The sequence below is a fragment of the Vitis riparia genome, chromosome 7 (genome assembly GCF_004353265.1).
Source record: "Vitis riparia cultivar Riparia Gloire de Montpellier isolate 1030 chromosome 7, EGFV_Vit.rip_1.0, whole genome shotgun sequence".
NCBI classification, from domain to species: domain Eukaryota; kingdom Viridiplantae; phylum Streptophyta; class Magnoliopsida; order Vitales; family Vitaceae; genus Vitis; species Vitis riparia.
In genome coordinates this window covers 10,116,406-10,129,733 of record NC_048437.1, presented here as the reverse complement: position 1 = coordinate 10,129,733, position 13,328 = coordinate 10,116,406, and the positions used below count along the sequence as shown (strand labels likewise).

Genomic DNA, 13,328 nt, shown 5'->3' with positions numbered 1-13,328 from the left:
GCTTACTTAACCATCTAGCTAACAACCATGAAGCTTATTCATTTCCCATGCATTTTTAGTTATACATTGTACAATTACATACACATGCTATTTTGGCCATTTTTTAGACATTAATCCATCATTTCTTTGGTGCTGTAGATGGCTTTATTCATTTTCTAGTTTATATGTATTTAGACTCTTAATTCTTCACTAGATCAATAACTATAATTGGCCATTCAAAAGAGGATACAAATAGTAAGATCAAAGAGTTAGTGAATAATATTACTAATCAAAACACATGGACTTGCATCATACAAGAAGTTATTTTCTTGCCCACTTCTTAAACTCTGCAACAATTGCGACAATAAGCAAGGAAGCAAGAACAACCCCAAAACCAGCATTCCATCCATTTCCTGCATTGCCTAAATGAATGCCATAGAAAACATTTACTATTGCAAGAGCAATCAAAACTCTCCCCACACCATGATGATACCAATTCCAATATTTTCGCACTTTCGATACCTTGTCTGGTCTCGCCAAAAATGCCGTCACCTATGAAAAGAAATAATGGGAACATGGATCAAACTAATAACAATGTTTATGTTTGCATGCATGCATGTTTACATGAGAGGTGCTTAGATTAATGAAATATGTATCAAGAATTTAACCAACCTGGAGGCACCCGAGCACAAGAATAACAATTCCAAGAGCTTTGTGTTTAGCAACATTTGCATTAATGCGATCATTTAAAACAAGTCCACATACTACTCCTACTAATCCTAATATAAATCCACCTGATTGAATTGAAACGTGGACATAAAACCAAGTCGGATCAAACTGCTTGAAGTAACGAGCAACTATTATTCCAATTGGCATTAGAACACCCCAACCTAGCATATTCAACATGCCATGGCTCATCCTCAGTCTTGAATATGGGGTCTGAACAGTGCCACTTTGACCTATAATATAACACAAAAACCCGAATTAATTATCATTTGTGATCTTCCTCCAAGCAAAGAAACTAGCATAAACTCATGATTAATTACTATCATGAAATTATTATTATTATTATTATTATTATTAGCAGTTATTTTAGATATAATGTAACGATCCACACCCAACCGTATAAATATTGTTCGTTCTATGCTCAAAGGGGCTCTCACAGCATTAAAATTCATCTACAAGATTAAGAAAAGTTTATACTTATATAGTATTAGAAACTCTCTCTTATCTAATGTGGGATATCATAATCACACCCCCTCTATAGACATAATGTCCTTGTTGTGTCTCATGGGATTACAAAGTCAAACAAATAAAGACTCCTCATGATGCCAAACAAACCCCCATATCAAGGTCGGAAATGGGTTCTAACACTAGTAATAACAATTTGCACTAAACTATATAGACGCATTTTAAAATCATGAGGGTTCATTTGGGCTCAAAGTGAACAATATCTACATAATTGGGTGTAAATCATTATATATTCATTTGAGCTCAAAGTAAACAATATCTACATAATTTGGTGCCAATTCATTACATATATATATAATTAATAATGCAATCATTATAGCCAGTATTATCGTATAGAAATTCTATACAATAAATAAAAAATCATTTCATTTTTCTTTTACTAGTAGATACATTTTATATTATAAGTATTATTTTTCATAATATTCAGTGTTAAATATCACATTTATATAGATTTAATATAGGGGCCAGGTGTATTTTAGGAGGAAGCAAGTTGACAATTATAATTACCATTAATATAATAATTGATAATATTGTGTTTTTTACCATAATGAATTATTAACTTTCTGAAGAGTGGGCATCTGTGGTTAATTTTAATAAATAGACATTTATAATATTCATAGAATGGAATAACATTGACCTGGTTACCATAAGAGAACAATAATTAAAAATTATTTTTTTTATAAATTAATTATTTTAAGATGGCATTTATGCCAAGTATTTATTTAAATATTTCTAAGAGCAAGTTAGAGAAAAATTATTTGTAAAATAGTATTTATATTATAAGAAATATTTTTATGTGTTTATAGTAATTATTTTGTGGTAGAGTAATGATCTTTCAAAAAATTTGAAATAATTTTAAATAAATGAGACATAACAATCCATCAAAGAAACAAATTGTGACTCAATATTGCACAAAATATTATAATATATCAAGTCAAAAAAATGAGAAAAAAAAATTCTGAAAAAGCATGGGTTGTAAGGGAGGCAAGATATGTCATACCTAATCATTTGATGAAGAGTCTTTTGGTTTAGAGTTGGGCTTGTGTTAAGAGTTATATTTTTTTGGATCAGCCCAAAGACCACTCTTGGCCAGTGCTTGATCAAACAGGGACAGGAGACCTAGATATGGGATTGTGGCTCTAATCTAATACAAATTTTTTAGTGGCTAAATATAGGAAAGACTTGGTCCTCCATAAGAAGGTTAGCATGTTTCAGCATTGCCATTATTTTATTGTAGCTTGTTCATCGACTCTTTCAAGTGTTTTCAAATCCACTATCATCCCCTCGAAGATTCAACTAGTGATCAAAAACATCTTCTCTTCTAGGAGATAATGATGTTAATTTATCAATTTGATCCAAAAGTTGAACCCGAAAAGTAATAATTTCTTATTGAGTTACTCCTCTTATATGTAGAAATAACATCTCAGGAAATAGCACATTATTAATTTGACTTAAACTTATGGATAATTAAGGACTCAATATGATAGATTAGACTAAGGTAGTGGGAGAAGAAGCTATTAGAACTGACCCGTGAGATAATCGATCCTGGTGGAGATCTTGTATTCGTGCTGGGACAAGCGAAATTCGGGGGAAGATGGAAACTGGCCTGGAGGCCCAACTGCATAGAGGAGTTTGGACTGAGGTTGGGTGGTGTTGAGCTGGAAGGCCATGTATATGCGGTTGGATTGCGATAAAGCTGCTGATGTATTGCCCAGTACCTGCAGGTTTCCTTTGTTAGGCTCAACCGAGCTTGATTGGGTCCCTCCCAGATAATACTGCTTTATACCTCTATTAGACCCAACCCACCCCACTATCGCACTGGATCCCACCATGGATCCATCGCTTGAAAACCCTATTGCTATGTAAGCATTTGTATCAGGCGCGGACAAGACAAAGCTCCATAAACTAGATTCTGTCTTTTGATACTGAAAGAAAGAGAAAGAGAAAGAGAAAGATAAGGCCCCATGTAATAAAGATAGATACATATGAATTTTTCATGATGAAACGGGTTTTTTTTTTTTTTTTGGGTTGAACTTACTCTAAGGATGAAGCCTTGAGCATCCCAAACAGAAAAGCACTGGAACTTTGTGATGTCAAAGGAGATGCCATTGATGCTGGGACTAGAGCTGCAGGAGTCATTTTCCGAATTCACAAAAGGGGTATGTGAAGTAAAGATGATGAAGAGCAAGAGCAAGGTAACGAAAAAGAAGGATGTTGGCTTCATCTCTTTCTTTCTCTGTGCCCCTCTAGAGATCTGTGTGTCTAGGTATAACATTGGTTTGGTCTAATGGAGCCAAACCAGCGGGTGATGATCTCAATAACGTAAAGAAATGAGACACAAGAAGCAGTTGCCAATGCCCATTATTTTAAAAATGAAGTTGTTATGGTATCTTGGCCACTACTAGACAATAAAAAAATGGTCTTATAGGGTTATGATTAGGTGGTCCATATACCATATTATAAGTAATGTAGTTCGTGTACTTACGATCTTTATCATCATCATCATCCCCACTATCTATATTAATTGGGCCTAAGATATTCGGTTTACTATTATATAAGTATATAAGTAAGTCGTTCGTGATGATGATCATCATCATCATCACCATCATCCATACTAAATGGGTTTAGAATTTACGATGTGCTATATAAGTATATAAGTCTTTAACATTGTTTAGTGCGTTGGACTTGGTTCTTTTATTAATTTCTTTGAAAGACTAGATCAAAACTACATTGTTTAGTCAACCTGAGAAATTAGTAAGACAAGCAAACTATTTTTCAATGGGAGATCAAGTTTGGAATCACCAAAAGGTAGTCCTTTGTGGGAGGATTATCCTACTGACCTGCCGCCTTGGATCATATGTAAATTTATTTATCATGAAAAGCAATAAATAAATAAAGGAAAATATACTAATAAATCTAAAATATTTTATTTGGTTAATTTATGGGATAATAAAAATTATTTTAAAACTTATATATTTAAAAAATTTATTTTTTATATGAAAAAATAAAAATATATATATATATAGATTTGAAAAGTCAAATGAAAAAACTTTACTAAAGCAACTCACGGTGTTAAGAAGTTCACTTTTTACCAACTATTGATTATGACAACTTTTTAGTGTTTTCAAGAATCAAGTATGTGGAAAAACGCAATTCTAAATCATCTTATTTGAGGTATTTTGAAGTAAGATTGAAAAACAAAGGAAATTTATTTTCACTACAAACTTATTCCTGTGGTTTGTTGACTCTCATGACTAATAGCCTCCATATTATAAATAATTAAGAACAAATTCTTTAAAAATATTAATAAGAAATTTATCAAAAATGTTTTTAACATTGAAAAACTAATTTTTTTAATCTTAAATAAAAAATAAAAAAACTAATTTTTGAAGTAATTCTCTCACAAATCCTTATTTTTTATTTTATCATTTTGTCTTTCCTTCGTTTTTTCCACCTTAAATTTTGTAAGGTGCATATGAAATCCTAGTTTCTTTCTCTCATATGCTACGTTTGGTCCCGAAAAGTACAAGAAAAAAAGCAAGAAAAAAAAAGTAGGGAAGAAAAATAAAATAAAATAAAAAGTAAAAAAGAATAAAAAATAGAGTTAAAATCAAATAATTATTTTATATATTATTTCAAACTTATTTTACTTATTTTTCCTCCTTTATATAAAAATTTTAATTTTGAATTAATTTTTGTTATATTTTATTTTCTTTTCTATTTTTTATATTGAAACCAAATATAAAAAAAAAAATTATTTTCTTTAATTTTTTTTTTTTTTAATTCTTTCAGAAACTAAACATCGCATTAGTTTTCTTGTCTGCTAAGTAAGGCTAAAAATAGTTTTTCTTGCACATGGGATGGTTCAATATACATGTAAAATATAAGAGAGTCACTCAAAAATCATCCAAAACTTTGGAGGTAAACCATTAGTTAATAGAATTGAGTCATTAGGCATTGGACTCAAATCTGGTTTCAAAAAAACTCTGCAACATAAAAGATTAAGCCCTCTGGAATCAACCTACTTTTATTGGATCTTCATTCTGGTTGGTGAAATAAGAGTTAAAGTGGATATCATATTCAGCAAGTCGGCCATCCGCCTAATGCTTCAAACCTCATGATGCTTTATTGCTTTTTGTATTTCTATGTCCTAAGATGGCGATGGTTCACCAAAAAAGCTGAGGATTCGTCAAGGCTGACATATCCAAGATTGTAATTTGTAACAACTACAACTTAAAGCCCTGTTTGGTTTAAAGGAAAATATTTCTTTTCTAGGGTCTACATTTCCACCATGACGTGGATTCTTTGACACCCAAAATGAGGGATTTGCTAAACATCTAGTGGTCCAAAACACCTCTTGATTTTAGTTTTTACACTCTTCATGTGCTTCAAATAATGTTAAGGGTTGCATTAGAAGATAATTTTTGTTGAAGTGTTTATTATCTTGAAGAAGAAATTGTTATTCGATAAACAAAATCTTTAAATACTATTATATTGTTGGTTTATAACAATAAATTAATTCTTTGGATTATATATAATTATGCAATTTTTGCTCTTATTTAAAGTATGATATGTATATGAATTTGAATTCTTTTAGGAAAATTGAATCATTGGGCTATCCTAATTAAGCACAAATATCATCAAAATTATATCGAGTGTATGATCACCAAAGTGACACATTGAACATAATTTCAATATATGGCACTTGGGATAGTGGCAAAATCAATTTTTGGCAATAGATAGAAGGATTGTGTTGGCATTTAGTAAGGATAAAACAATTACTAAATCCAAAAGTTTGTCATTGAGTTTCTTGATTAAGTGGATGAAGATAATTAATATAAACCATAAAATTAATAAATTATATTTCCCTAAGGGGTTATGTATTTTCTAATCATATTATTTAATGATTAATTACCATTAAAGGTGAAGAATGACTTCTATGATGGAAGACTATATATATGTAATTTGATCACATTAAGATTTAAATTATTTTGAGGCATATTGATGGACTTTGGAAAGTTCAATGAAAGTTCATTAATTAATCAATTAGATTTTGAGCTAAATTAAATTACCTAAACCTTTGATAGGTTTAAGTCACTTAAGCTCCACTATAGAACCCTATAAATACTCTTTTAGAGGTTAGGGTTTTCAATAAAGTTGTCTTCCATCGTCGAAAGAGAAATGAGAGAATTTTAGCCTCCACCCTTCTAAATACCCACTTTTAGATTGTTAAGATCAAGGTAGAGTCATAGTTCATGGGTCTACAAGACTTTCAGAGCATTCATTTTGATTCTACATTGAAAGGAATGGATTTGGGAATGTCCAAATCTAAAGTATTGTATTCTATAGCACTTCATCTAAATCTTTTGTTTAAGAATATTCTTGTTTCCACTTTGCATAAGATTTAGAGAAAGCCTAAGAAGATTCACATGTACTTAACTTGATCCAATTATAAGGAATAAAGAGATCCTAGATTTCCTACATTGATAACACTACCTTTATTAAATTACAATTTATAAGGAATCCGCATTTAATGGATGGTAAGTCACAAATCCGAGCTTCAATTCATTATAATTTTATAAGATATTAGAGTGCAATTGATTTTCTTTAATTAGTTAAGTATTGAACCAACTTTAGAATTGGATTTTAAATAAATCGGTATTTTTCTATGGCTCCAATGGTCCCTACACGAGCTCTTAATTCATAAAGGCACATTTTATTTAAGAGATTTGGGTTTGTGATTTACAAGTGTGCATAAGGGTATTTTGGTAAAAATGTAAGATTACACTAGATTTTATGAATTGACTTTCTAGCCAAATGAGTTGAATTAAATGGCTCAAGCCTAATTTGAGCTCAAGTCACTTAAGTCTAGGATGAACCCTATATAAACCCCCTTACCGGGTTTAGGGTTTAAACCTTTTGCCATTCTATCTTCTAGAATAAATATTTTATGTTGTATTGCTTTCCGTGTTTGCATATTTTAAGATGATGATGGTTCACCAGAATAACTTGGGATTGGTCAAGGCTGGTGTATACAAGAGTGTAACAAGAATACCTTCAAGCCCTGTTTGGTTTAAAGGAAATATTTTGTCTTCCAGGATCTACATTTCCACTATGGCATGAATTTTTCACATTGGAAGTAAAATATTGCCTTATAACACGATTCAGAATAAGAACAAATAGAATGTAAAAAGTTGTCATGATATTGCCCTTCTAAAAATAGGCTACAGCCTACACCACTGATGATAATCACTAAATATTATGAAAATTATCTGATACACTACTATAATTTGACCCGAGGGTTTTTTACAAGCATTCATACCATCAGAAACTCCATGAATACACTACTATAATTTGAACTGAAGGTTTTTTTACAAGCATTTATACAGTCAGAAACTCCATGTACACAACCAACTATTCACATTCTATATAAACTACAGCCTTACAATTAAATAAAGAAAAAACAACAGCCTAATCTATTTCTTTATCCTATTTGGAACTGAGAAGAGAGCAAGATGCAAGTGACCAGTTTTTTCTTTTCGCGTTTCGTTCAAGAGTTCCTAACTCAATTGACCTTGTCAGCAGATTAAGGAGAAGCAGATGGGCCAGGAAGGGTGGGGTTGGCAAGCTCTTCATTCAGCCTCATTGGAAGGATGGACTTGGCAAGCTCTTCATTCAGCTTCACTGGAAGTGGTGGCATCTGCTTCATTGCCTTGGGTTCATCATTCAAGCTGCAAAATTTATTTTAGTTAGCAGCAGCCAAATAAGTGAGCATGTGATCGCATATAATTTGTATTCAATAGTGTAGTAACACAAAGCATTGTACTCAATTATGCTCAATATTTATTTTGGTGTATTTTTGGACAGATTAGGGAACGAGGTGGCCCCATAATGTTTCACAAGGTACATTTGAAGGAATAAATCTAGCATCAAGGGGAGAAGCAGGGTTCAAAGAATGTGCCAAGGCTAATTGTATGTGATTAAGTTTAGGTCCCCTAGATTTGACACTCCCAATTTTACTTCACTGCTGTGAGATTTTTTTTCATCCTAAAATGGTACAAAAGGGACCTAATCAATTCCCAACATCAAAATAGTATCATTATTGGAGGCTTCAAATAATGTGCTGACTACTGAAATGTGTTTTCTAAAATGAAGAGGGGCTGTGGGTGGGGTGGCACTTCCTACTTTTCCTGCCCATGCTGCTATATGGGATGCAGAAGGATTCAATACATCACAAGATGTTGAACCACAAAAATTCTTAGAACACGATAGCATGGACAAGACTAATTTAGAAGTAGGTAATTTATTAAAGGCTATTGCAAGCGTATTTGAGTGTTGGCAATTCCGGGTCAAAATTTTCATTGTGCTTCTCCTAGATCAGTCACATCAAGTCCTCCCTTGGACTCTTGCCATTTCTAAATTGTTCATAATTGAAGATTGTTATAGGAGGTGGTAAGTGTTTTTGAGGTGTTGGATGATAGCAAACATTAGTCAATCTGTTTTAAACTTTTATCCACTTATTGAAAAAAGTTTGGCCTACCCTCGCTAAACATCAATTGGTTTTCAGATGAGATGGTCAAAGCCCGATCCAAAATTTGGTATTAGAGCCAAGGGTCATAAGTTTGAGTCACAAGAGCGTCATGTTGGGGGAGGGAAGTTGGGATGCAACAATCCTGCTCTTAAGCTCAGGGATGGATCACCCAAATGATGGCTATTAGAACAAGCCCGCATGGTGTGATGTCAAATGTCATAAAAGGTTTGGCCTACCCTCACTAAACACCAATTGGTTTTCAAATGAGATGGTCAAAGCCCACTCTTTCTCTATGTTCTTTCACTCTCTTTTTTTCCTCTTCCTTTTCTCTTTTATATTTCAAACCAAATAAATAAGCCATCCAAGGCTTTCAATCAGAAAATAAAATCTACTAAGTATAGCCCTGGTGGAGTATAAGAACAAACAGAGATTCAGACATCACTAACCCTACAATGAGAGGTTCAGGCATGGTTAGTCTTCACACAAGAATGCTAAGCACACAGCCTACAGTCATTAAGCTTGATGAAACTGGTTATTAGGTGTATGGAGTCAGTCAGCCTGGTAACAGGGCAACTTGGTTATGTTATGAGTTGGATAGAAGAGCCAGATGCCAAGAACTCTTGGGGAGACAAGAATTCCTGCAATTCTGTGGCAGCTTTTCTACATGCAGTTGGAGAGATAAGCAGTTTGTTTACATTCCCAATGATCATCAAAGAATCTTCAAATCTTGTGGCCTAAAATCTATTCAAGTAACAAATGTCTGTTGGTTGCATAAGCTTAGAAAAAAAACAGGTGTGATAGCAAGATAGGTCATTTACTGCATATGTTCAAGTTTTTACTTTATTACATGGAATGTTTGACTGACTTAAGTATCTTGATCTTCTCCAGTTTGCCCCAATGACAAAAGAGCTACAAGAAAGTTAAATTGTCACATAGTATTCCAAAAACTTTTCTTCCCAAAAGACTACTCGTTAATCAGGATCCAAACTGTGGAGAGACTCAAAAAGCTGATCCCCAACCAACTCCTTTGATAGGGCAGCTTACTGCTTAGACAAACAATATGCTTGCCGGTGGCTACAAAGCTAAGCAGCAAATGTCTAGCAATGTCAATAACTCAAGGCCCTCCCTTATCCTGAGAGACTATGGAGAGGAGTTGTTAAGTTGCCCTCCACCAGAATATTACTAGAACCCAACACAGTTGCCCCCCTCAAACTTTTCTGTAAAGCTAGGATATCCACCTCAATGGCTAGACAAGACCTAGAGAAGGCTTTACTCTTCCTCATCTGTCATTGAAATATCTACCCATAGGGAACAACTGTTAAAATTAACACACAATAAACCTTATAGGGGAGAGACCAATCACCCTCATCACAGCTATCCTTATACATTAACAGCAAGCCTCTGTCCAATCCAACAAGATCAATCTGATGGGAATTCCAAAGAAGACTTTGGTAAATAACATCCATAGCAAGGTGATCTAATAAAAATTATCGCACTAATAGTCAATATACCTCCTATCCTTGTGGATCCTGATGTCCAATCAAGCCAAATCACCCAAAAAAAATAGCTAGCATAATCAACAAGAACAACATTCTCCTCAAAAGCATCAAACATCTCTGGTTTTTGTGTGTGTGCATGTGCATGTGCATGTGCATGTAGGTGGTTGGGGTTGGGGGTATCAATTGCAAGGCAACAAAACAAGGGAGGAGAAGATTGTTTGCTCTGCTATGAATAAGCATGACAAGTCCAACCAAGAATATAACCCCCTGAATCATTAATTGGATGGTCTAAAAACCCCTAATTAACTTGGTTGTTTCTAAGTCCACTTTGAAAATCACCCTCTCTTTATTAGAACAGGACTTTTCATCCACAGTTTCATTAGTTATCAGCACTACATGAAGACTAAGTCAACCCTCAATAAAGGCCACCTGAGAAAAGGAGATAATCTCATAAGGTACATCACAAAACTTACTTACGAATTTAGCCAAACTCTTGTATAATTTTGTCACCAAACTAATGGTTCTAAAGTATTTAATGATGAAAGTTTCTTGGAGTTAAGAAATATAGGTGGATCTGATGCTCTTACTAATGATGCCATTATGGTAGAACTGTTCAAAAACTTTCAACAAATCATTTTTAGGCTGCTAGGGCTTTTTCCCTATCCATCTGAAAGGTAGCCTCTTTAATCTCTCCACTTGGAACAACCTCTCTGACCACCCTACCCTCACCTCAAATATGGGAGACCAGTTCAACCTCTCAAAGCTCCAATTCATGGAACTCCTCTTATAAAGGATGTCAAGGAATCTCAAGATTACTCTCAAAATAACAAGAAGATCGATTGAAATAAGTCCATCCTCTGCTAGAAGACATGTACTTATAAAACTATGTATATTTTGTAACTCCTAGGTTAGCAAATTGACCTTCTATCTAGCTTTACAGTCAAAGAGCATTCAAAATTCTGCAAATCCAGGAATCGAATCTCTAAGGTCCGCTGCCATCCTGGAATATTCATGAAGAACAATAGTTGAATCTTTTTCCACATGAAGGTTAGTAACACTCCACAATGCCTCTCTGTGAATCCCTCCGATAAAGCTATGATCTCTACGTCATACACCACCTGAACTCTACTGGTTTAGGAAAGCTCTAACCACAATCTCTTATGGTCTCTAGAAACTCCTCAACAGGATTTTCTTGGGACAACAGTCACATTTGCTTCAAACCTTATTTGCACCATCTGCAAAGAAGAGAATGGCTACAACATATCTGTTCTCTATCATTGATCTCATGGGTATTACTTGGTCTTTGTCTCCTCCCATCTATGGATTGGTTAGAGCCTTCAGCTCTAAAAGAGAAGCCCAGCTCCTTAAAGAAATATATGACCATGAGTCCAACACTGGGTAATGGATCACCGGGCTCAAATGTAACTATCAATAAGACTGTTAATGTAGTGAATCTAGTGATCATAGTAGGGATCATTACCATTAGATCTATCATTCAAACAACTAGAATTCTGACAGCTACAAAGTACTAATAAATAAATAAAAACTTCTAATTAACTCAGAAGAATAATTGTTCCCTCAGAAATTTTCAATGTCAATATATAAGGAATAACTGCTCCAATTACTATCTCTAACTAAAAAGTGTCATCATAAATGAAATTTTAAATGTCTCTTAATAAATTATCAATGTTACTATAAATTGAGCTGTTAGCATCATTTCAGTCGCTAATGTTTATTCCACATATCATCCAAAACTCGATCTTCTCCTCACCAGTGTTTTCAATAGGACAAGGACTGTCCACTAATTTACTTAGCACAGTCTATATTCTAACTCATTAGAAAATGTTAAATTGAAACAACCATTTTTCCATGGATCTTTCTTACCTCCTATTTTACATTTAAATATAATAGATGAATGGTCACTCAATGAAAAATCATTTGAATATTCTAATTTCTATCATAATAGTGTATAAATCCAATCAGTTGGGTAATCAACTAACAGTGAGTGAATATTAAAAGAAATGGCTAAGTTTGTGGAAATCCAGGATAATGTCAATATCTGATACAATAAGCCCCTTTAGATTATTAAAAACAAAACAAAACAAAAGGACAGTTTCTCCCACACCCCGACAAATTCGCATCAAGAAAAGTTAAAAAAATGAAGCATCTACTTTCTCCTAATGTAATGATAAGTTTCTATTCCAATATGGAATGAAAAGTATAAAATACAGTATGGAAGGAGTTGTGATATTTAGTTCAATCTATGGCTGAAACTACAAGATATAAAAAAATACACCAATCCTAAGGATCCAGCTTAATTGTTTAAACTTAGACTTTGTATCATATAGCTAGGTATGTAGCCATCCAAAGTACACACAATCGAATGTTTGTAATTGGCTCAATCCTAATAGTAACACATTGGGCCAACTTCAATTGCAATTCAAATAAGAAAACAAATGATAATCACCAGATTATGTCATTAGTGTTATGCCAGTTGCTAGCAATTCAAATTTGATCTCCCTCCATACTTCACATGCAGCAGCTAGTTTAGCTCTTCATTTGTTATCTTCACAATAATTTCATTACTCTCATGAGCAAGATCATGTCCCTCATTAAAAGCTTGTGCACATGCTTTTGGAGTTGTTTGATTAGATACAGCATTGCATTTTCCCATGGTGCCCTAGTGTTCCTCCACTAAATTGTATTATGGAGTCATAACTTGTAAAATATATCAATTTTTTTTTTATGTATCAAGTATTCTAACTTGTTTTCTATACAATGAAAAAAATAAAAAGAAAGAAGATATGCTGGTACATATATGAATCACATATATATTGGAAAAATGAAATATGGAGCAATATATAATCAATTCCATGAAAAATGGCAAGATTAAAAGAGTTCAAATATAGACATTCATCAATAACATATTTATGAAAACATCAATACCAGATTTTGACAATTGAAGATAACAATGTAAGACATCTTAATATTTAAATTATTATAAAACTCACAAAATAAATCTTTTAAATTTTTAACTCTAATTTTCAGTTCCAAGTTTCAACAAGTCA

At 33.2% G+C, this 13,328-nt stretch overlaps 2 protein-coding genes across 3 annotated transcripts in view; both read right to left on the bottom strand.

Annotated features, from left to right (window-relative positions):
* Nucleotides 1-233: 233 nt before the first annotated feature.
* LOC117918871 (cytochrome b561 and DOMON domain-containing protein At3g07570) lies at nt 234-3,546 on the bottom strand. Its single transcript, XM_034835825.1, has 4 exons — nt 3,269-3,546; nt 2,759-3,155; nt 652-938; nt 234-531 (listed from the first exon to the last, which is right to left on the bottom strand). The coding sequence occupies exons 1-4, from the start codon at nt 3,503-3,505 to the stop codon at nt 301-303; spliced, it is 1,152 nt and encodes a 383-aa protein (XP_034691716.1). The 5' UTR covers nt 3,506-3,546; the 3' UTR covers nt 234-300.
* A 3,869-nt stretch (nt 3,547-7,415) lies between these two features.
* The window catches only part of LOC117919353, a 39,452-nt gene continuing 33,539 nt past the window's right edge, over nt 7,416-13,328 (bottom strand). The window contains exon 7 of one of the 2 annotated variants that reach the window (XM_034836533.1): nt 7,416-7,961. In XM_034836533.1, coding sequence (XP_034692424.1) covers nt 7,817-7,961 — 145 coding nt within the window. In that variant the 3' untranslated portion in view covers nt 7,416-7,816. The remainder of the gene's footprint in view (nt 7,962-13,328) is intronic. The other variant, XM_034836534.1, reaches the window with a different exon arrangement.